Source organism: Tympanuchus pallidicinctus, unplaced genomic scaffold, assembly GCF_026119805.1.
Source record: "Tympanuchus pallidicinctus isolate F22 unplaced genomic scaffold, pur_lepc_1.0 scaffold7, whole genome shotgun sequence".
Classification (NCBI taxonomy): domain Eukaryota; kingdom Metazoa; phylum Chordata; class Aves; order Galliformes; family Phasianidae; genus Tympanuchus; species Tympanuchus pallidicinctus.
In genome coordinates, this window is record NW_026294791.1 from 15,957,940 (window position 1) to 15,981,203 (window position 23,264).

The following is a 23,264-nucleotide window of genomic DNA, read 5'->3' on the forward strand; positions in this document are numbered from 1 at the left end:
ACAAAGTCCTCTCTAACGGATCAAAGAAGACTGCGGCAATATTTCCCTTCTCCCTAGCGAAACACCTTGGTACCCCCAGCTCCTCGATTTGTACACCTGCGAGCAGCCGCCTTATTTCCGCGGCCGCCGGCTCACGCACAGCAACCGGCCCGCGGCACCCGCTGCGCTCCGCTCGCCCACGCGGCCGGGCCGGGGAGCGCCGCGCCCCTTCGGGATCTCGGGGGCACGGGCGCGCATCAGCTCTCGCACAAACCCCGCTCGACGTTCTCCGCCCCGAAGGAAAACGCCGTCCCAGCGGCCGCCAGTCCTATCGCTCCTGTTCTGGCTCGGCTCCCCGGAGGCCGGCTGCGGTTCCGCTCCCGGCCGGGCGGTTTCCCTTCGGGCCCGCAGGGCGGCCGGGGCGAGGGGACGGCCGGGGCGCCCGCAGTAACCGCCCGGGGCGTTCTCGAAGGGCCCAGGGTTTCGCCCTGCCACGGTGGAAGCCGGAGCGAAGACTTGCGCCAGCCCGCCCCGAGAAAGAGCGGATCGCGATAACTAAAGCTGACTCAACCTCAGCCTTCTGAGCGCCTTATCGCTCGCCCGTCGGCAAGCGCAGACGGTGCCTCACACCCCGGCCGCGGACCTCGGTTCCCGGGCTCCGCGACCGCCGCCCTCACCCCAGCACACGGCCCGACTTCGGGCGCCGCTCACCTGCGGGGCTGCGCGGCGCCGCCCGAGCCCGGCTGTGCGGTAGTCCGGCAGCGCGGCGACCGCGGGCGCTGTGAGCAGCGCGGGCAGCGGGGGCGCTGATTTACGACGCCCCGCCCCTCGGAGAGCCGCCGGGAGACACAGCCGCGTACGTTCGGTGACCTCGCGCTGCTCCTTTTCCCTCGGCTTTAAGAACTTGGCTTTCATCTCCCAAATTAGCACTGCAAAACTAGAATTAAGTTTCCCAAATCCACCCTGCTGACGGACCGTTCAGAATACATTGCTTACGTGCCATTCACCAATTCCTTACATCGACAGACTTCCCCCTCGTCCCACCGTGTTACAAGCAGTTATCTGGGCAACAGGTTGGCCGAACAGAACGAAGACTCAAACGTCTGTAAGGGATCGGGCAGAGCAGCTGAAGGCAGCAAACTCACCGCCCTCTCTTTCCTCAAAACCAGAAATGCTGAGCTAGTTCCCTTTCCGCTACCAAGAACAGCACGGTCTGACTCTGCATCCAGACATCCATCCCATTCCCCCCTACATTTTTAACATCACCTCTGAGATACACGCTCAAGCCTTACATCTCCTTTCCCCAGATAATCCCATTTATTGCCCGTTTCAATCCAACCTTGGCCTGTGCACATCTGGCATGCTACTGTTCACCACAGTCTTCCCTGTGACAAACAGTATTGCTTCCTGGAGCCCTAATAACGTGCCTGACACGGAAGCTAGGCTATCACATGGACTGCTTTGCCTTGCCACCTGTCACTGTGAGCCAGCCAGCAGGAAATACCCGTAGCTGTCAATACCTTTCATTTATGCAATTGGTTGAGCTCTTTACTTTAAAGCCAGAGGCCTTAATATAGACTGGTTGGGAATTCTTTCTTGGCATTCAGTGGCTGATTACAGTGATTCAGAATAGCTTCTGGAAACACAGGGCTCATAAGGAAAAACTGCTCCATAAATAGAAGACACATGTTCAATAATTTTGATAACACTTTCCCTCTTAAGCCAACGTTTTGGAAACATCTTCACAGCCAACATATTGGCATTCACATTTCAAAAGCAAATATTTACCTGCCTAACTAAGCATCTTATTTTGACATTAAATACCTGGCTCCCATCGGCTGTACAATTCCTCTCTTTTGGGAAATCCCTTGCACACATCTTCTTTTCACTCTGAAGTCTAATCCTTTCACTCTCTTCCCCCATCCTTACAAGGACTAGCTTTAACAAGCTTCCAAAGTATCTGCTTCAAGGGCTGACCACACGATATTACTGAAGTTGTGGTCCCTAAACTGTCTAAATAACTAAGATCATTAAGAGGCAGGTGATTAATCTCCTACGACCTGTGTATTATCAAAGCAGTCATCAAAAATAAAAGCAAGTTTTGATATTCTCAGTCCAAACAAGTTAATCTGTATCCAGTAGTGACAACAGCAGGATTAAACTGCTGAACACAGTGGTGACTCCCCGTAGGTGACATCTCTGGATATTCGGTAGAACTGGGATATCTGTAATTTGTTGTCATGCAGTGACCAGAATACTGCATCTTGCAAACTGAACTACTCAAAATTATCTTACAGAAAAGTGAGATTTGAACAGAAGGAACAATTCAAGACAGAAGGAGCGCAGTACCTTCCTTTGAAGTATAGCTATCTCTTAATGAATGTATAGCTCATCATGACCAGATTATTTAGCCCTCGTGTGTTGTACATATTGGGAGAGGAAATTTCTCGGAAAAAAATCTGGAGGATTTTCACAGATATGAACAGAATAAATCTCAAATTAGATGGTTAGTTTAATATAAAAGAGGGAAAAAAAAGGGAAAAAAAAGAAAGCAAATGTAGCGAGAGCTCCAATATACTGCAGGGAAAGAAGAAGATAAAATAAAAGATCAGAAAATTATTAAACTTATCCAACACACTGATGTACTGATGTAAAGGAAGCTCAGTGGCACTTCTGACTGGTGCTCCTCTGCTCATGGCAAACTCACTTTGGTTCCTCTAAGAAAGGCATGAGCAGGAGGAGAATACGACTGATGTATTGCCATACACCTTTTCCAGTAGCAATTTCCATATCAATTAAGTTCAGGTAAAAAGTAAAAGACAACTGTTTCCCAAAGGGTTAATTCTCTCTTGCAGGAGATGACCCATCACTGGCAGCATGCTGATGAATGCAAACTTCCACACATACCCATCTCTCCCCAGATTACAGGATGTTCTAACATTATACAGACACTGAAGAAAACCTTGAAGTTATGATCTGACAGCACTCTGCAGTGGTAACTTCTGACATTGCCAGCTGTGCAAAAATCAGGTGAGTGAGGGCCTGAGAATAGATGAAGAGACGTATCATAAATGTTTCAGAAACTGTCAGTTTCCAGAACGTCATGACACAAAGAATAATCCCTGGAGATTTTCCACAGGACAATTCAGCATGATCTTTCTTCAAAATAAAACTGGAGAAGGGAGAGGAAGAGCAGTGCAAAGTAAATTAATCAAAACAATAAGACCACAACCCCATCCTGGACAACAAAATGTCTTGCTATGGCCAGTTCAAGAAAACCAAAATTTGGGCAGAAAACAGAAAAGATGAGGATCAGGATGACACTTTTAGTATTGTGAGCTATGTACTTTCTGTATGACATACGCTTTCATTTTTGTAACACGTCACAGTGGTAAATATTTTCACAGGAAGGACCTTGCTTCTCCACATGTTCCACAATTCAGTGAAAAATATCTAAAATCACATGAACAATTCAGATGAGTTACCATGTAAGATGGTCTCCATTTACAACACTAAAAACTCCAGGAAATTTTCAGGCACTGCCGTTACATAGGAAGTAATGTCATGGTTCGTTGTCATGTTTTATGAATAAGACTTAGAAAAGAAGTAGCAATTTCCTTAGTAACATGACTGAGTGCTCAGTAATGGGACTGGTAGCTGGGCAGCCCTGCATAAACTGTGATTACTCTTGCATGAGTCATTACATCCTTTTCCTAAGAGCTGACTTTGCCATCAAATCAAACTGAAAATTGGTCTTCTCCTTTACATTCAACACTTTACACAACACGTCCTTGTACATATTTTAAAAAAGATTTATCTGCAACCTATAAGAATGAAGAATTGGCAGGACCACCTATACTAGCTGCATTACTTTACTGTGGCTTACAGTAAGTTACTGAGAGTTAATCTGAATCACACTAGATTAAAGTCCTTGTTGCCATTTTTGATGCTTTCACACTGTATTAAATTTACTTCAGAAATGCGTTTATTGAGATGTTTATTGAGATGAGCCCTCTGAAAGCACTAGTGCCCTCAAACAACTACAGCAGCTGTCTGCCAAGCCTTTCTATCAGTATTCTGACCTGCCATAGCCCTTACTCATCTGCTTATCTACACAGTATCATGTTGTCTGCTCATCACCTTGCTGCAAAACTTCTAGTGGTGAATCACTGTACTTCATGATATCAGATGGGGGAGGCTAAGAAAACAGTGCTGTGCAGAGCATTGCTGGCCACACATCACACACACATAGCTGTGGCCATGTACGGCCACCATCGACTTCTGCTTTCGGAAGGAATACATACAGCTGTGTATTTTCACCTAATGCAAAGGCATTGATATGAACATAAACAAGCAGAGGACAATAACTGGCACCTAAGACAGTCCCAAGAACTGTGCTGCTCTAGGTTGCTTACCATAACCGTGCTAGGAGTTGAGTGCTTGCTGGTTCATTTACAGAATGTGCTTGGCTCACAATTAGAAAAAGAGATGGTGCAATGAAATAAGGGGACTGGAACTTTTCAGTTTAATCTTAAACATCAGAATTACGGTCCTAAAATAACTGGGAAGAAATCTATCTACTTTAAGAGTGCTGCTGTTCAGCTGTAAAGACAGAACCCAGATTAACTATACAAGATGACTACAGCGGATGCATAGATTGCTCATATAGCAGTTCTCATAGATTTTTTTAATGAATAAAAGCTAAAGGAAGTTTCTACTCTAGGCTTCTCTTAGAAGAGAAACAATCCAAACAAGCAAAATATTACATGCCCTCAACTCCCACAGATGCCACATGGAAAAAAATAATGTTCAGCATAACTGTTGGCTAAGAAATCAAGTTAATTCGATGGTGAATTTTAAATTTTGAAAACTGAACTACTGTAACAGTGCTTTCTAAGTTTGCCCTGGTTGCCAACTGAAATGGCCAATTTTAGCCATCATCTCCGCAGACCTCCTTGAGAAAGTTACCAACATCCAATTTTGCTGTATGGTCTGTCTTAGGCCTGAAGACACGAGGTCTTCCCAAATCTTCAGAGAGCTATCGGTTATGAGTTAGAATCAAGAAGAGTTGCAATCCTTAGCCTCAGAACACTTTGCAAACTATCAGCCCCATAACTGATCATCCTAGAAATAATGCTGCAGTAAAAGCAGAAGAGTTTGAGGAGTTACAAAAATCTAAGCTCATTCAGTGACAAACTCAAGCACGAGCATGCTCGGGTTTGTTACAGTTTCAGGCTACAGTACATTTAATTTTTGCTAACCTAGAAGAACGCCAACTGGGTTCATGTAATGCCTGATGTCTGATCCTCATTCACTACTGGATAAAAACTTCAGCTCTGACACATCAGTATTTTCCAGTAGGAACTGGTTTACTGTTAGACACCTCTAATCTACAGCTCGAGAAAGTGAGTCTTAAGTCTGAAAGAAGTTGAAATTTTGGGAAAGATTTTCACTGTGGCTATGAGAAGTTTTTGTAGCTGCCCGCTGGTGAATTCTATGTGCAATGAGTCAGCTAATATCAGCCACTCCTAGAAGAAAAAAAAAAAAGTAAAACACAGCCCTTGTCAGAGGAAAGAAAAATTGAAAGATTAAGAACTTTAAACAGCTACCAATTAGTAAATCCATTCTACACTACAAAACTAAATTATTGCACATATTTTATGACAGTAACATGTTCACGAGCACCACCTCCAACCTTCAATTTGGTCTTGAAAATTACATCAAACAATTTGTGTTGGTATAGATTAGACAGACCAGTTTCAGAAGTCTGAAGTATACATTTAAAGCTGCATTTAAACCACTTGTGGTTGACTGTTTTTGGCAAATGACTAATTAAACTGGAAGAAAGTATTAGAAAAAAAGCTACATAAGATGACTACAGGGAATGCAAAGATTGCTCACAGAGCAGTTCTCATAGATACATTAGGTTTTCTGAGCTCCTTTTTACCAGAAGGTCTATTTTCCGTTTTCCTCCCAGCAGTGAAAAAGCTATTACTGAAGAGCTAAGACTTCCTTGTGTGCTTTTATTTTTTTCATGCTTCTGTAAAAAGTCTCAAATACAAGAGAGCTAACAACACTTCTGCATGTGACAACTGTTGAGTTTTTGTTGGTTTTTTTGTTGGCTTGTTTTTTGTTTTTCCCATTTAGAACATAACTGATGTAGAAAACAAGGATACGTAGAAGGCTAGAACTTCAGAGAATTAAATAATATGGTCAGAGGTTTATAACTTTGTAATAGCTCCCACATTTCTGAACTCCTAAAACAGAAATGACAAAAGCTTGCAAATCTTTCAGTGAGGGGAAAACAGACCGCACAGGTGGCAACACCACCTTTATTACACAAATGAAAGTTTTCAAAGCATCCTCTTCTCCATCTATTGGCAGAGCTTCCAAAATACTTCAGCACTGGTTTGGAATCTGCCAGGTTAACACCACATACCACTGCTCCAAAGCACTCTGGTTGTGTTTGCACTGTTTCAAATAGAGGTAAAAAAGAATGAGCAAAAGAGTTTTATCAGAGTGACAAAAGGCAAGATATCGATAAACTAGTTGTGGCTTTCATCTAATCATTTTGGCCTTCTAATAAAAGTACATGAGAGACTCTCAGTTATTTTATGATGCTTTTGAATACGTAGTGTTCTCGATTTATACTGTCCCTGGCACAAGTAAAAATCTGCACTGCTACCCATCTTCCTTCTCAACATCCTAAGTCTCCCTTTCGTTCATGAGACTCAAGATCCACGTGGCAAGAAATTACTCACATTTAATTTCACACAATTGCAGCTGGGCAAGAAATACAATATACACAGGAACAGTTATTAAAAAATATCTTTTCCCCACCAAAAATTGGAAATTATTGTATGTACATTACCTTTACTCTAATTCACATTTTGTGTATTATTCTATACTCACCCACAGTAAATTATGTCAGTGTCTATATTTTATTTAAATGCACTAAGGCTGGCCTTTATATGACAAAATTATTAAAGTTCCAAATACATATCTATTAATAGTGCCATCTGTTTGTAACAGAAAATCAATATAAGACAAGGAAAGAATATTTATACCATTAGCCTCCTAAAGGAAAGCTCTCTGAGATAAGAATGAAAACATACCAAGCCATAAGATGCCATTAATCAGAAACCAGCTCAGTAAGGAGAGATACTGGGAAAAGTATCTAGATCTTAGAATGCTTCATAAAAATCTTCTTGTCACTTCGCTTTAACGTATATTTCCACTTGTAATACAACCAGTGTATGGAATTATACACCATGAATACTTTAAGTGACATTTAAAAAGCAAAAAAGAAAAAAAATCCAAAGTAATTCTATATTTAAATTCACAGAGATGAAGGAACCAAGAAATACCTTCCACATCTGCATAATCCAAGGTGTTTTTTGATGAAGCTATTTCCAGAAAAGGTTATGTTATTTCCTGGCTTATTTACAATGCTAAACAAACTACAGAAACATGCTAGATGACAACTGAGAACATTCACAGCACAGACAGAAGCACAGTCTATAGTTTGCAATACCTGGGAGTGCTACCCAAATTTTGGGTATGTCGTGATTCCACATTGGGACAAGCCACGGCAAGCAACAGGCCCCACCCTCTGACTGCAATTTCTGGAATGGGAAAATGAAGGTACATCTAAAAGAGTAACAACCTGCTATGAACACAAAAATGCATGCCAGCTTAGATGGCAGGACACCACGGTCCAGAACATGCTGTAGAGCACATCAAAACAGAAGTCAAGGCAAAGATAAAAACTCTGTGGAAAGAACATTTGTGTCTCTCAGTACTCATATTTTGTTACTTTATTTTTTATAAGGTACTCAGAAAGTATTCTAGAAAAGCATCATTATGGGCCCATGTGCTCCCTTGGGTTTCACTTTCTACTTTGCCACCAACAGATACAGGAAACTGCATCTGTATCTATTTGGTACACAAGTCATCTTTGCAGTGTTCCATTTATGAAACAGCATTAGGAAGTAGGTACATCACCAGTAACATTTTTGCACTTAGGAAGAAAGACTGCAGAAACTGGAATAATCTTGCCACTTGTGTACTTCGGTTTTTGAGCAAATAAAATACAGTGATAAGCCTCAAGCAAAGATTTGAGATCATGAAGGCATTAGAAAAGAGGAAACGCTTCTTTGACATTTGGAAGGCTATACTTAAAAGAAGAGATCTAATGTTACAGGACAATAGCAGATGTAGCTCTACAATCAACAAAAAAAGATACAGACATCTACCTAAAGTAATTCAAAATTCAGAGTGAACTGAATTACTGCCTGAATTTGTCTGTCCCTCAATAGCTAGAAGAAGCATAAGGTGACTTGTTTCCCAGTGCAGTGCCCTTGGCTGTGGTCTCACTGTATGAAGCAGGGCTATTTCAACAACCAGTGCCCAGCTCTCTTTTTTCTTCTTTGGCCACCCACATTTGTATGAGTGATCTCACAGCTGAATTTCGAATTGGGATTTGACTTTATTTGGATGAATGAGGTGAAAAAGTTGTTTTTTTTCTGTCAGACAAATTTCTTAATTAGGTTCACCACACAGCTGCAGCATAGTTTTACTGACAACTAAAGGGATAACAGAAATGGGAAAAAGCAGCTAAAGAAAAGCTGAAGAGGGCACCAACTGCTCTGTTTGGCGTTTCAGAATCTCAGCTTCATTCAAGGTCAGGAATCAACAGCAGAACAGCCTTTCAGCTTCTAATACAGATAAAGAATACCACAGCCCAAGTATGCAAAGCACTGATTCACTATAAAACTCATACTGGACTGAAGTGGTTTAACGAGTCTGAATGGTTATTTTTGTACTAATTAGCTATTGCCACTCATATCAGATCAGTTATTCTAATCACTTCCCTCCCATTGGCTGGTATAAAGATAGCATTAAAGCCTAAAGGTAGCGAACTTTGTATTGTGTACTCTGCTTAATTCAACAAATACATGATCATGTGCACATATTTGATCCAGGTCAAATGTGCTGCTGGGAATTATGCCACTGTACAGATTAATTACTGATACTAATTACCACGGAACATGAGCTTGAGTACCTGAAGTTAGATGAGATGAATCCAAATCTCAGTGTACTGAAAAAAGTTCTGTTAAAAACAGTTTCAGGACTAGATATAATTTTAGAAAGTATTTTAACAAGATTTTCCAAAAGTTAATTTTGGAAAAATTTTTGGAATAAAAATTAATACACAAAGAAATGCTTAGTTCTATAAAACTAATCTTTTGAAGTGCTTGCATATTGAAGTGACTTATCACATCAAGCACTATCTGGAAACTGTTGAGCCAGCAACAAACATATGCCATTGTTTGAAGTTCAGATTAACAGCAAATAGAATAGCATATCTTTTCCTCTGTACTGGTTTAATTAATATTTATTTAACAGAAGATTTCTTTAAAAATGTATTTTCTAATGCCTGGCTTCAGTGCTGAAAAACAAGCATTGCAGTGTAACTGATTAGGCACTGTGCACTTAGACACAATACTCTGTCAAAAGACAGACACAAAACAAAAACATGCCACAATAGGCTGGAGACTAGATAACAAGTATTAGTCCCTATTGTGAAAACAAAATAGTCTGCAGTTATGTTTGACTGACTGAACTGTTCTGTGGCCTTCCCAGAATTCTGTAACACAACAGGCAAATCCATCTAGGATGTAAATATCCTGGTGTAAACAGAAGTCAGAGATTAATCTGGTGTAATTTTTCAAGTGCATAACTCAAATATTCACTTGTTTCATTAGCCAAATGAGAGGCTGAATGAAAACACTGCTCCCCATGACACATGTAAGTGCCTAGAAAAATATGAAACTGCATTACTTCAATGAAAGCTTCACTTCAATAACTCAAGTGCTTAAATGCAATAAACAGCATCAAGCTACCATCTTGCAAGACACATTTACAAGAATCACAAGATATTCCCTGTATTTTGGAGACTGATTTGATTCAAATACAAATTCATCAAAATTACCAGCAGTACAGTAATGCCAGATCTATCTCAACACATCTACCTGACGCTTCACCATTAGAAGTTGTAGCTATACTAGTACAATTGGGAACATTCTAGTCAGCTGATCAAGCTGTTACGTAGCTATCTACAAATCAATTTGTCAGGTGAAAGGACTGTTCAAATGGTCATTCATATGAAAAATGTTCCATTGTTGTGAAGTCCTCATTCCAGTTCCTGAAAAAACTACAAAATGCAGTCCTAAAACCAGGTGAAAATATTCAAATTGAAATACATCCAGTTCCATTGCGGTGATCAACTTGAATCCTTTCCTAATCTGCTGACAGGAGTTACAAAAGTCATATTTATATTCATATTTTAATGAAGTTAAACCAATGAATTGTAGAAGATAATTAAACCTTTTTTATTTTTATTTTTTTTTAACTTTTCAGAAAAGAGAGAGATACACTCATCTACTTGAACACCAATAGTTCAAGATTCTTCTGAAGATTTGCAGAAGCTAAAATCATTTTATGAATATTTGATTTCTACATAGGCTTCAAAAGTCATTACCTCGACAGAGAGATGGGAAAAGCAGAAATGTCTAAGTAAATCAGAAATTTATCTAAGTAATTTATCTAAGTAAATCAGAATATTACATTAAACTTGTAAAAGCTTCAGTCACTGATCTTAAGAATTATTAGGCAGTCTGCACAATAACTGCATCTTGTTATCTTGCTAACTATTCTCCATTACCCTGTACAGCAAGTCATAGTTGAATAAAATCTTACTACATTCTTTCATTCAGAATGTAACAACTTACAGGGCTTGTGCCAATTCTTACAAGTGCAAGCTGAATTTTCATATTGAACTGATAAAAGCATCATAAATGCAAAAGAGATGTAGTGATCAAGTCTTAATTCATGGCAAAGTCCAGAATGGAAAAAGAGGGCAAGGGCTGCCTGCATAAGGGATTTTGCACTCTGTTCAAAAGGCATAAGATGGCATGTACACAAAATTACTTGGTCTTGAACTTTGGCTATGATCTTTCCAAGCAAGGAAGGCAGATTCGTGACACAGAGAGAGCAATAGAGAATGAAGAGAAAATTGAGCCCTTTCTAAATGACAAGTTGCAGAGTTGACAACCTCACTTCGGTACCTGCTAAAGTTATATAGAAGATCATTCTGGGAATTATTGAAAAATGGCTTAAAAACAACACAGTCATTTGTCACAACCAACAGAGGTTCACAAGAAGAAAGTTCTATTTAATTTAACTTCTTGTACGATAAGGTTACTTACATAGTTGATCAAGAGAAGAATGTTGATGCAAATCTTCTGGACTTTAGCAAAGCTTTTCATATATTTTCTTACAGCATCCTTCTGGACAAAATGTCCAGAACAGAGCTAGACAAAACCATAATGTGATGGGTAAACAACTGGCTGACAGGTTGGGCTCCAAGGCTTATAGTAAAGGAGGTAACAAGGCTGGTGGCCAGACACCACTAGGGTTCCGCAGGGCTTCATTTCAGAATCAGTTCTCATCAGTGTTTTAATCAATGATTTGGATACAGGACTTCAAAGTACGCCAAGTAAATTTGCATATGACATTAAATTGGGAATTGCTGTTGGACCCCTCAAGGGTAAAGAGGCCTTGCAGAGAGATCCTGACAAATTAGGGGGCTGGGTAATCACCCACTTATGAAGTTTAACAAGAACAAGTGCCAGATTCTGTACCTCAGTTCAGGGCAACCCTAGATATGTGTACAGACTGGGGGATGAAAGGCTGGAGAGCAGCTCCATCAAAAGGGATCTGGGGTTTCTGGCTGATGGCAAGTTGAACATAAGACTGCAGTGTGTGCTGGCAGCCAACAGGGACAACTGTATCCTGGTGTGCATCAGGACCAACACTTCCACCAGGCAAGGGGAAGAGTTATTACACCCTGCTCTGAGCTGTGGCCTCACCTCGAATACCATATGCAGGTTTGTGTGCCACAATATAAGGATATAAAACTATTTGAAAGCATCCAAAGGAATGTTACAAAGATGCTGGAGGATCTAGAGGAGAAGATGTAGGAGGAGCAGCTTAGGTCTCTTGGTTTGTTTGGTCCAGAGAAGAGGAAACTGAGGGGAGGTCTCATGTCAGACTACAACACCTCTCAGGGAGTGCAGGGGCAGCCCTGAACTCTGCTCTCTGTTGACAGCGACAGGACCTGAAAGAATGGCAAGGAGCTGTATTGGGGTGGGTCAGGTTGGGGATTAGGAAAAGGTTCTTCACCAGTGAGTGGTGGACACCGCCTGGTGTACAAACACAGCATCAAGCTGCTGGAGTCCAAGGACTAATTGGACAACTCTCCCAGACTTACATTTTGATTTCAGGGCTGTCCTGTGTGCAGCCAGGAGTTGGACTCGACGATCCTTGTGGGTGCCTTCCAACTCAGGATATCCTATGATTCTATGAAGGCAGGAAACTCTCAATATGGATTGGGAGGCAACCACAAGGATCACTGAGTCCAACGTGGGTAAGGTATTTCAAGCTAATGTCTGGCAAATTGAAGTCACCTAGCAGGAAAAGGTCAGCTGATCTATAGGTATCTCTTTAATTATCCTTAAAGAATAATACATCAGTGTCATCATCCTGGCAGGGACAATTACAATAGATTCCCACAACATCTGGCCCCTTAATTCTTACCCAGAAGCTCTCAATCACATCATTGCCAACTGCAAGCTCTGGACAGTTCAGTCCTTCTCCATATACAGTGTAGCCTCTGTGCCTTGCCTTCCCTGCCTATCCCTTCTGAAGAGAATACAATCATCCATCATAAAATATCAGTCACAGCTCTTTTCCCATCAGGTTTCACTTATGCCAAAGAAGGCATAGCTTCTCATGCTGGGTGCACCAGTGTAGAAACATCTCAGAAGTGCTTCATTGTGCCTTGCAACTTGTGGAGGATACTGAAGGATCTCATAAGTAAACAGCACGTTAGATTTCGGCTAGCTGTCCCATAGCTTATTGATGGCAAGCCTAGTTTTACCCCTTTTTCCCTCTGAAGCCCCCTTGCTTCATTCATCTGCCTTAAGAACTGGTTAGAGGAAGAACTCTTGCATCTACTGCCATGAACGTACTACTTGCTAAGAATAATTTAATTGAAGATATAGGATATCACTCTCCTCAGCAAAATGGGTATGATAATCTTTCACTGCAGAGATTTAAAAAAACAACACCACCACCACACCATGTAAATAGTTGTAATTATTTTACAAGTTAGAAAATATCAAAGGCTTAGACTCACAAGAACTTAGAAACTTAGATCAACATAGTTGCTAAACATATGCCTAACATAAGGCAGGTTAGTAAGTATCTGAAGTCAGGGTAAGTCAGGCATTTGATGTAATTAAATTTTCAATTCAGGAAAACATTCACTTTGGCTGAGGAATTAAGAAATGATATGATTATCCATGGAATGAAATTTATAGATATTGCAGAAATGAAATTCTGATTCATAGTCTTGAACTTAAAACAAGTCCATTGTATCCAAAACAAAACAGCAGGCCTATGTCTAACATAACAGCAAAAACTTCTAAAAGCCAGCTTTGAAGGCTTGGATAGATGTAAACTATTTTTGCTAGTTTTTGTTTTGAAGTTTCTTCTTCAGCTTGTTGGTTCTCAAAACAGCTTTCCCAAGGTTCCATATTAACTTCTGAGTTACAATGGTAGTGAGTCACATAAAAGTATTTCCTAATTTGTTTCTAAGTCTTGCTGACAGAATCTATTTGGGAAAGTAGAAAATGCAGTTCTTTTCCTTGTTGCTACAACTGTATTTGAACTTGAAGAACTCTGGTATATAAGGAGCACTGACATGATACCAATGCCAATTTTAATTAAATGAAAATTTGATTAGTGATCCCAAAAAATTTGGTTGAAAATTTGCTTAGAATTAATGTAAGGATATTTTGAGTTTATGAGAATATTCAGTTAGATTTTTACAGTTACTTTCTTAATTAGGAATACAGAGACAGATTTAAAATATGCCAAGGTAGCATTTAATAGATGTTATAGTGTGAATAAACGTGTACATTGATGATAAGAACTGAAATCACAGAATGGACAATAGAGAGAAAGTTTTGATCAAGTAAGACCTGTGGGAAAAGGGCTTCTAAAGAATTTCTCAATAAGCTTCCAAGGATCTTCAAGATGACATCTTTAAGGTCTTACAAAAATGTGGCACTTGATCAATAGTGAAGACTACTTTTAAGCTGTATAAAATCCATTTACTTATAAACAGCTTAATATAGCAATTAACACATTTCTCAAAATCCCTAACTAAATAAAATATAAAGACACTTTTTGGCTCAACAGTAAAACCAAAAGTTTTATAAAACAAAAGTTGTGTGTTCTTGCTCTGGTAAACATACAGCCTGAGGCACCCATGCCCAACATTGGACAAGCAGCATTAAAAACAATAAAACATTCATTTTATCTAGCTCGTTTGTAAGTGACTCTATTTCACTGTGAATGCTACACAGAAGATACTGCCTTTATTTTCCGCTTTCTTAAGAAAGCATTATCCTGTACTTGCTTCCTTCAACATCATATGATGGAACATAGATGGCCACAGCTGAAATTTTGTCAAGGATTTTATTGAAAAAGCGAGCTCTTACCTCTACACAACTGTATGGTTTAAAGAGCATGCAATATTCTGCAGAACCAAGCTGTGCCAGCCAGTCAGAAGTGACTAATTGCTTCATTAGCTTTTCTTTCACAATGCTTTTGACTCCGAAAAACAAAACCTCCACTACAATACTATTGCTCTTGAACACTGAAATGACTGAATAACACAGAAAGCACTTGGTAGCATGCAAGTCCTATCCTTAAGGCCAAAGAGATTAATAATTTCTTGGCCAGAGGGTAGTTGGAAGTTGTATATACATTATTTTTATGATTCTGTGGAGGGTGTTTGTCCAAGGTGAGAACACAGTAAAAGTGAACAACTAACAGAATAACTGAGCATGTCTATGAGAAAAGCATGTGAGAGACTGTTAGAATTTGGAGACGTTGTTCGCATCTTAAAAAAGTAAAATTTGAAAAAAGTAAAAATATTTGTCGCTTTTTCTTCAACTTCTAAATGAAATAAAAAGATGGTCAATAAAAGACAAGCATGACAGACATAGGAAGACAAAAAAAACAGATGCACAAAACATTATCCAAACTTCAGTGCTCTGTTTAAGCAGTTACGCAAGATCTATATAAACAAACACTTAAACTTCCAAAAACTGTTGAGTTTATGAAGAGATTTCTATTTGCAAGTTTGAACACATGCTAAACGAATTCAAGAATGTCCATTTCTAAATCTATAACTTACAAACTAAACATTTCTATTCAGAGCACTGATGCCACAAGCAGAAACTGGTCGTGTTCAGACACGCAGGAACTTCAGTCTTACGTTTTTGATACCACTTTGTATTTGAAGAATTTCCTCTCATCCAGCATTCAGGAAAAGAATTTGCTCATTAGATCTTTATAAACTAACTGGAAGGATGACTTTCCAGCAACAAACCACTTGTTGTAACACATTTGTCTGCCCTGAACATATGAGGAAAAGCTGCCTGATGGCTGATGCATTACAGTCAGAAAAGAGTCTGTGTTGCTTTGTGTCAGGCAGTGAAGTTGTTTAGTCTTTTTCTAAGTCCTGGAACACTGGAAATAAGTTTATGTTGTTTATATTTTTGAACAAACAAACTATAAAGTCCAAAATACTTGTCCTGCAGAAAGGTAATACATAACAGAGATATTACCTGTGTTAAAGTACAATATGTACCTAGAAATATTTTAGAAGTGTTTAACTTGGAATAAGTTTCACTACGTCCCACACGTTATTTGGAAGCCACTATGAATTTCAACTCAATGGTCAACTCTGGAAACATGTCAAGACTCTGGAAAATGTTAAATACACACGCATCATTTCACTGCAAAAATCGTTGGAATTTACCCACTTCACAGTCCGTTACAAAACAAACTGGCTAACTCAGATCCTGTTGTAAAGTCCCTCAACCTCCACTAGAATACACAAATATACTGCTTGCTTTATTGTAGGCTGGATTTTTTAATTGTGAAAATACTGCACGCTATGGATGACAAGCATGGAAGCATCAAAGTGCATCTTATGTCATAACAGCGATCAGAAAATCTCAGCATGTAATGTGCACACCATAAAAAAATTTCTTTGAGGAATCTTCCAGGCAGAGAAAACATTCTTATGTGAGGAAGGAGAACAAACTCTTTCATTTGCTGGTTTGCTTTGAACAGGTACTTCCAGAACACAATATTCTTGAAAAACATGAAATTCAAAATAAATTGTAATTTCTAGGAAGTGCATTCAATTTTTGACCTAAATGCAAATGACAAGTGTAAGTTTGCTTTTCCACTCTGCAAACTGCATTTCACATTTATATTGATACCATTTAGCAGTAAGTAAAACAATCTAGTCACATACACCCAAACTTTACAGATCTTTCACATCATAACTGTAATTACATTTTCCATAAATATTTGAAATAACTATAGCACAAGCCTGATATTCTTACAGTGCCAGCACATGATGACAACTCCTCCTTGTGGAGGCACGTCTGATATAGCAAAATTCAGAAAATGTAGTTTTCCTATGTGGAATACCAGGTTTCTGCTGGTACTGGTTAGCTCTTCGTTTTTGTCTTACCCTTGTTACTGCTTTAAACTAGACTCATGGCAACTTCTCAGCACTAAGGGCCTTTAAGAAAGATTAAAATGAAAATCACTTTCAAGTACGCTGTTAGGTTTCAACATTATTAAACGCTGTTTATTTACACATATAAATAAGAATCAGGCTTCAAATGAACTTGAAGTAATCTCATTATAAAACTATGATTCACCACTACCTCCTAACATTTTGGGCCAGACTGATCTAATATAAAGTAACTTACACGTACTGCAAATAATGAAGCTCTGCCGACTTACTCTTGCTGGCAGCGCAGCCCTCTGTGCCTCCTCTCAGTTTCCTCTTACTCATGCTTTGTATCAACCGTGCCAAGAATGATTTCCATGTGAATGAATCCCCTGCATTTATCTGAATAGACTGCTCTGTTCAGCCAATTCCATGTCAAAGAGCTCAAACCCTCACGGACATCCAAGTTCAGCCTGAACCTAGAGGGGAGGGCTTTTCTTTTTTTTTAATTAAAAAAAAAAAAAAATAGTTCAGAGCAGACACTAGGAGATGCAGTACTGTCATTCACTTATTTTAAACCCGTACTTGCTTCATGTTTCCTCGTTCAAATTATTGTTTTCTCTTTCGGAATCAAAACATTTTTGGTAAAATTCTGACCAAATGTTGTGAAGAAATTAAGGATATGAATTCTCTGAAATCGTTAGTGTAAATATTGTAGGCAGCCTAGGCTCCAAAGTGACACTTACAACCTGAGTTTTTAGTTCAGTCTGAAGTTAACAAATCTATTACAGACTGTACAGAAAGAAAGATAAAACATTACTCGATTTGTTTGTGTTATTCTGGCCAATGTTTGTGTAAAGATAGAGTCTACAAAATACCAGTAGGGATTTAAAAGCATACTGACTCAGCAACCACACAGCAAATTAAGATTTCATCCATAACCAATTCAACTGCATGTCCTTAACATCTTACTCAGACCATTTTGTCAGAATAACTCAATTATATGGAATATATCTATTTGATTATCTTCTGGTGATACAGTTCTGTCTTCCAGACATTTCACAAATAATGCTACAAGGACTTAGCTACATCAGATTTCAAAACAGGTATTTTCTGTTGTAGCCAATACCTCTTACCAACAACACACAAGAGACAACTTTTGACCAAGATAGTGCTTCATCATTTTTAACGTGACACTCACGGAATACACAGACTAACGTTCCTCATTCATATTCCTCACAAAAGAGAAGTGCAGCTTTCTCCGTAACAACTGTGGTTTTTCTAAGCAGAAGTCCTAAAACAGCAGCGGCAGTACCGCACACAACTCATGTTCAATGAGGGAATATACTGCCACAGATGCTTTGGGTAGCAAAAGTATAAACAAGCTGAAAAGACAACATGCATGGGGAAAACAAATAAATGATAGTGGACTATTGGATATACAGAGGCAACAACAATCTCTGAAAATCCTTAAGCCATGAATTACCAAAAGCTGGGGTAGTAATTTCTGCATATGTATGTTCTTACATCATTTTTATAAGCACAAGATTATACTGTGAAGACACTGATTTACTTTTGGCCTAATTCCACATAGATGCTCTAGCACTTAAGTTCAATTGTGGGCCTACTCTGCTAGTGCAAATTAGTTCAAAGAACTTTTTTGCTCTTGCAGAGTTTAATCATCTGTCTGAACCAGCATATCAGCAAAATATCAGCTACCTCTGTGACTTGAGTTGTTCCCGTCCATCTTCCCACAACTAGCCTAAAGTTAACATGAATGCTGTAGTGCATATGCTTGTTGACTGACAGAAAAGGTAGGCGTTCGTGCAGATCAGACTTGGCCTGGCAGGTGATCTGACAGCAAGTACACAACCAAGTATTAATGAACCTAACATCTCACCAGAAAAGATTAGTCCAAACTTCCAAATTCATTCAGCACATCCATCTTAGCACATAGTTTGAAGTCTAGGGCTAATTGTAATATTTATGTATTTATGTAACACAGATTCCAGTTACATGAATTATTACAACTAAAACCATCAAACTCTTGAAGAGAAAGAGTTAATAACTACAGCCTAGTTTGTCTTTCCTCTTTATATCTCTCTGTGTAGTCTTTCGTAGTAGATGAACATTCTTTCCACCTGCACCTGAAGCCAACTTGAAGCAGCCTGACTGCTGGTAGTGCCATGCTGAACCTGAGCCAGCGCACGCTGACAAAAAGACTGCACAGCTGTTTCTCAGCTTGAACAGTCTGTAACGCACCTAGCAGTAACCGGCCGTAAATGCATGTATCCCTTAATGAGAAATCTGGTTACAGCTGGCAAGCTGAGCTCTCTGTGGAGCGAGGGGCTCAAGAGAAAAATGAAAGAACCGTTCTGATTCCAAGCTACAATTTCACTGTAGATTAATCCAATTTGCAATGTTCCAGCCCTTCTCTTTCCAATTCCTCAGCTATACCAACTCAGAAGTTATTAATCTCTGTTGTACAGAGTCAGTGTTTGATCCATCTAATTGTATAACAGCTTGTGTGTGAAATGGCCCTCTTTTAGAAAACAAAAATCAGCTCCCCCGTCCAGAGTGTTCATTTGTTTTCAAATGTTTCACTCAAATAGTCAAAGAAAAAACATATACGATTCAATAACAATAAATATATTCTTTTTATTTGCCTTCTGGAGCTTCAACTTTTTTATGGTAAACTTAGATCCTTCAAGTTACCCTACAAGAAACATAACTTTTTTTTACGTCAGAAATTATCACGTGATGAATTAATGCTAGGAATTGAGTGCTATCTTATCTAACAAATTAGACTTATGATAAAAATCAAACTGACAGCACTATAATTAATGAAATAGAGCTCTGGTGCATGTTTGCTAAATTATGGCTACTGGCCAAATATATGCACATTTTACAAGATGCCAATCATTATGTTCCTATGCAGCTGTCTAACGCAGCATAACAGAAGAAAGCTGGATTGTGTTGGCGCTCTTCATGCACCTGTGCTAAATCAACCATTTTAACTTGAGCTGCTGTTAAACGTGGTTTGAACAAACCCAGGTGATTTTGCACTGAAGTGGATTAGGACAAAATTTGAACTTAGTTTGGTTTCTCTTTTCCTGCAATAGCCAAATAGTTTTTGGGCTCTCTACTCTGCAAACTCCCACTGCTCTCGTGTACACTTATTGCTTAGCTGCCCCAAGTTGTGGTTAGCAACACTCCCTTCCTTCCTTCCCTCTCACTCATCCCCATTAGCCTAGTACCCCAAACTGCAAAGCCATGCCCAGTCCACTTCCCTAAGCCATTTGTACACGCTGTTTTGTTGATTTTTGTTATACAATTTTAAGGACAGACCCAATGTATACTTCTTCTATTCACTTAAATAATAGATTAAGCAAAAGAGACGCTAGCCAGAAGACTGGGCAGCGACAACTCACATAGATAACCGGTCCAGTTACATACCAAAACTCATCAAACCAATAGAGCCCCAGCGACAAAACACACTTCATGATAAGACTTAAAAAAACATAATATACAAATTTCTACTGAGCCATGGTGCTTTCATTTTAATGTAAAAGGCTTATTTTGTAACTTTTTATAGTGCCCTGTATTATGTAGATTCCTCTGAAAGTAATGCCTCCTATTAATTTCCAAGGAAACTACAACAGATATGAAGAGCACAATAACTGTAAAGAAAATTCTCAGCTACAAAACACTATTTTCCAACACAGTCACCACCACGAGCAGTGCATTTTTGCCAGCAATGAACAAGAACCTGTATGCCATGCTCATAAAAACCTGCACCAGTGGAGAAGACTCGCTGTCATCATAGCTGAAATGCACCACCCACTGCCTCACTGTGCTCACATCCACTGTGTGGTCTCCATCAACATTCAGCAAGAGGCAATTAATTTCAACGGGTGCCATTTTTTCCCACATAGAGGAATTCAATGACACACCTTTGCTCCATACACCCTTCTATGTCAGACACCATTCTGTCAGGCTGTCCCTTCTGCTGCCATCTGTCACACAGTAACAGCATGTAATGGAATGTTGGTGGGAGCTTCCATATTGGCATCACTGGCAAACATAATCAAATGGGAGGAAGCCACCATATTTTGAAATAAAAAGATTTCTTCCTTAGAGAACACAAGCTGAAATGCTCTTTTCTTAAATAAAAATCCCAACGTTATTTCTTATAACGGTGAAAGGCAGAAAACCTCTGCTGCTCAAGATATCCAGGCATGTAGCAAATATAACAAAATAAGAACTATCCAGGAAAAGTAGTTGCAAAATTCAATGCCCTTAGAAAGTAAAGTCATTGTTCACTTTTTTTTTTTTTTTAAATCAACTTTTAATTACATAAGAAAAGGAGCTGAAGATTAGCATGATGAAGGTGAATGATGATGAAGCTGATAGGCTTATAAAAATAAATTACAGTGTTCAGTGAGAATGATCAGTAGAACACTGGTCACATGTTGCAATAGATGTAGTTTTGCACTAAGTTCTGTTTTAATTTTAGATGGAAGTTCTCTCACTCCTCTAAATGGAGACAGGACATTTAGGGCTAGAGCTCAACAGAACATAACAGAATGTTAACTTGCATTGAGAGAGCTAACAGTAAGAAATAATCCTGAGTAACATTAAAGCTTGAGCTAACATCTGCAACAGTTTAAAAGGTGCTTTATGGGAATCTCATAATCTCATCAGCAATCTTAACAAGTCTGTATGCTTATAAGAGCCTCTACTAACTTCCAGCATTGTGCATGCAAAATGTAACAAGTTATTATTTTATTATCTCTCTGGATGCAAATAGCTAGCTAAGATGTTATTATATTTGGGTTCTCTATGGAGTAAACATTGAGAATCAGGAATTTCTTTGAGTCAACAGAATTTACTTGCAAAAATGCTACCAGTCATATTTCTGTGAACATGAGGCAAGTCTGATAAAAAAAGAAACAAAAAACTGTTCATTTTCCTTTTGAAGATGCAAATGCAGGACCAGGATTCTCAAAGCCTTACAGATAGGTAATGAAAAGTACTAAGCCAGCCTAAACTTACTATGCCAATTCAAATTTGTTCAAAGAATTTTTAATTACTCTTACAGTAGTAAACTTTTGCCTCATAGAGGGGCTGACTACACAACACACTTCTGTCAGTCTTTCTGCAGATTGCCCAAAGGATTTTTTTTTTCCAGTCCCTTTCTGTTTTCCTCTTATATTTCATTGTTACTGCATTCAAATAACAATTTTAAAACAGAAGCTTCAGGTGTGATTCCATTAATTTTGCAGTCACCACTGTTAGGCTTCCCTTACCTGCTGAGCTCTGTACTGTGGCACACTGCATACCAAGCTTCCATTCATACAGCGCCGTGCATTCAGCCTCTTCAACAGAAGTCTTTCCAGCCTTGCCTCACCACATTGTGCAGCATCGGCTGCAGTAGCAGCAGAGATAGAACGTTCTCTACCGCTGCGCTATAGGACATCATCCAGTACAACTTCAGTGAAGCGTAATGTAAGAAAATCAGGAGCAAACAAAGTTCACTGCTTCAGCCAAGCTCTGCGTTTGTTCCAACATATAAATACCTGTTGAGTGTACACAAGTGTATTCTGATTGCACTAAACTTGATGCATTTCAGGTGTAGCACTGGGCTTCTAGCACCTGCACTACTTTGCTCTTGATTACACAACACCTGTAATCTTGCAGTCACTGGATAAACTCCTCATCAGAAATTTTATGTTATATCAAGTAAAAACTAAAGGGCTTTCTGCTCTCGTCCTTTTTCATTTTCCATGTTACAGGTTCACGGACTCCTCCACTTCTAATGAATTCTTTCTAAAATCTAACTAGATACCTTTCTAGCAGTGTTTTTGAAGTGCAAGAAAAAACACCACTGTAAAAAGAAAGGTGTAGAGAAATGCAGAAATAGAAAGAGAAGCTGACAAAAGATGAAAAAGGAATCAAAAAGCTTTTAAGCTAAAGTTGGTAAAGAGAGTGGAAAACAAAAAGATCTCTAAGCCAGAAGTAAAGCATGATTACAGGAAAAAATGACACAACAGAATGATTAAAAGTTTCTTTTTTTTTTTTCTTTTTATTTTCCCCCATCACAACAGCAGTAGTGCAGTTTTACAAGGGGAAAAGTCTGTAAATTTGTGGCTAGATAATAATTTTCCCTTTTTTTTTTTTTTTCTTAATAAACATATTTTGTCTCTGTTCTTAAAAGCAAAACAAAAACCAAACTCACTCCATGCTCGGATTAGACCAAGTTGACTGAACCTCTGAAGTGATGCCTTCCTCAAGATAGTTTTAAAATGTAATGTTGTTAGTTCTTAGTAGACACTTAAGAACAGAGTTGTGGGGTTTTTTTTGTTTTCTCTTTTAAATTATTTTGTTTTTTAAATCATTAATGTTCTGAACAATCATGATGCTGGGTGAGAAAAAGACAGGAAAGTAAATTACTGAAATACAACCTTCTGGGTTCATACAAGCAAATGGATCATTGATTTCAAAATAACAGCATCTCAATCCATTATTGACAGTGGCATTTTAGATTGAAAATCTCCCCCTTTTTAACCTTTTAACTGCTTAATAAAACATCAAAGTTTCTGCCACTTTACATCCA

General features: G+C 39.0%; 1 protein-coding gene across 5 annotated transcripts in view; it reads right to left on the reverse strand.

Annotated features, from left to right (window-relative positions):
* Positions 1-22,169, reverse strand: part of BCAR3 (BCAR3 adaptor protein, NSP family member) — a 69,430-nt gene extending 47,261 nt beyond the window's left edge. The window contains exon 1 of one of the 5 annotated variants that reach the window (XM_052666411.1): positions 21,958-22,169. In XM_052666411.1, coding sequence (XP_052522371.1) covers positions 21,958-21,988 — 31 coding nt within the window. In that variant the 5' untranslated portion in view covers positions 21,989-22,169. The other 4 variants (XM_052666410.1, XM_052666413.1, XM_052666412.1 and 1 more) reach the window with 4 other exon arrangements.
* Between the last annotated feature and the right edge of the window lie 1,095 nt (positions 22,170-23,264).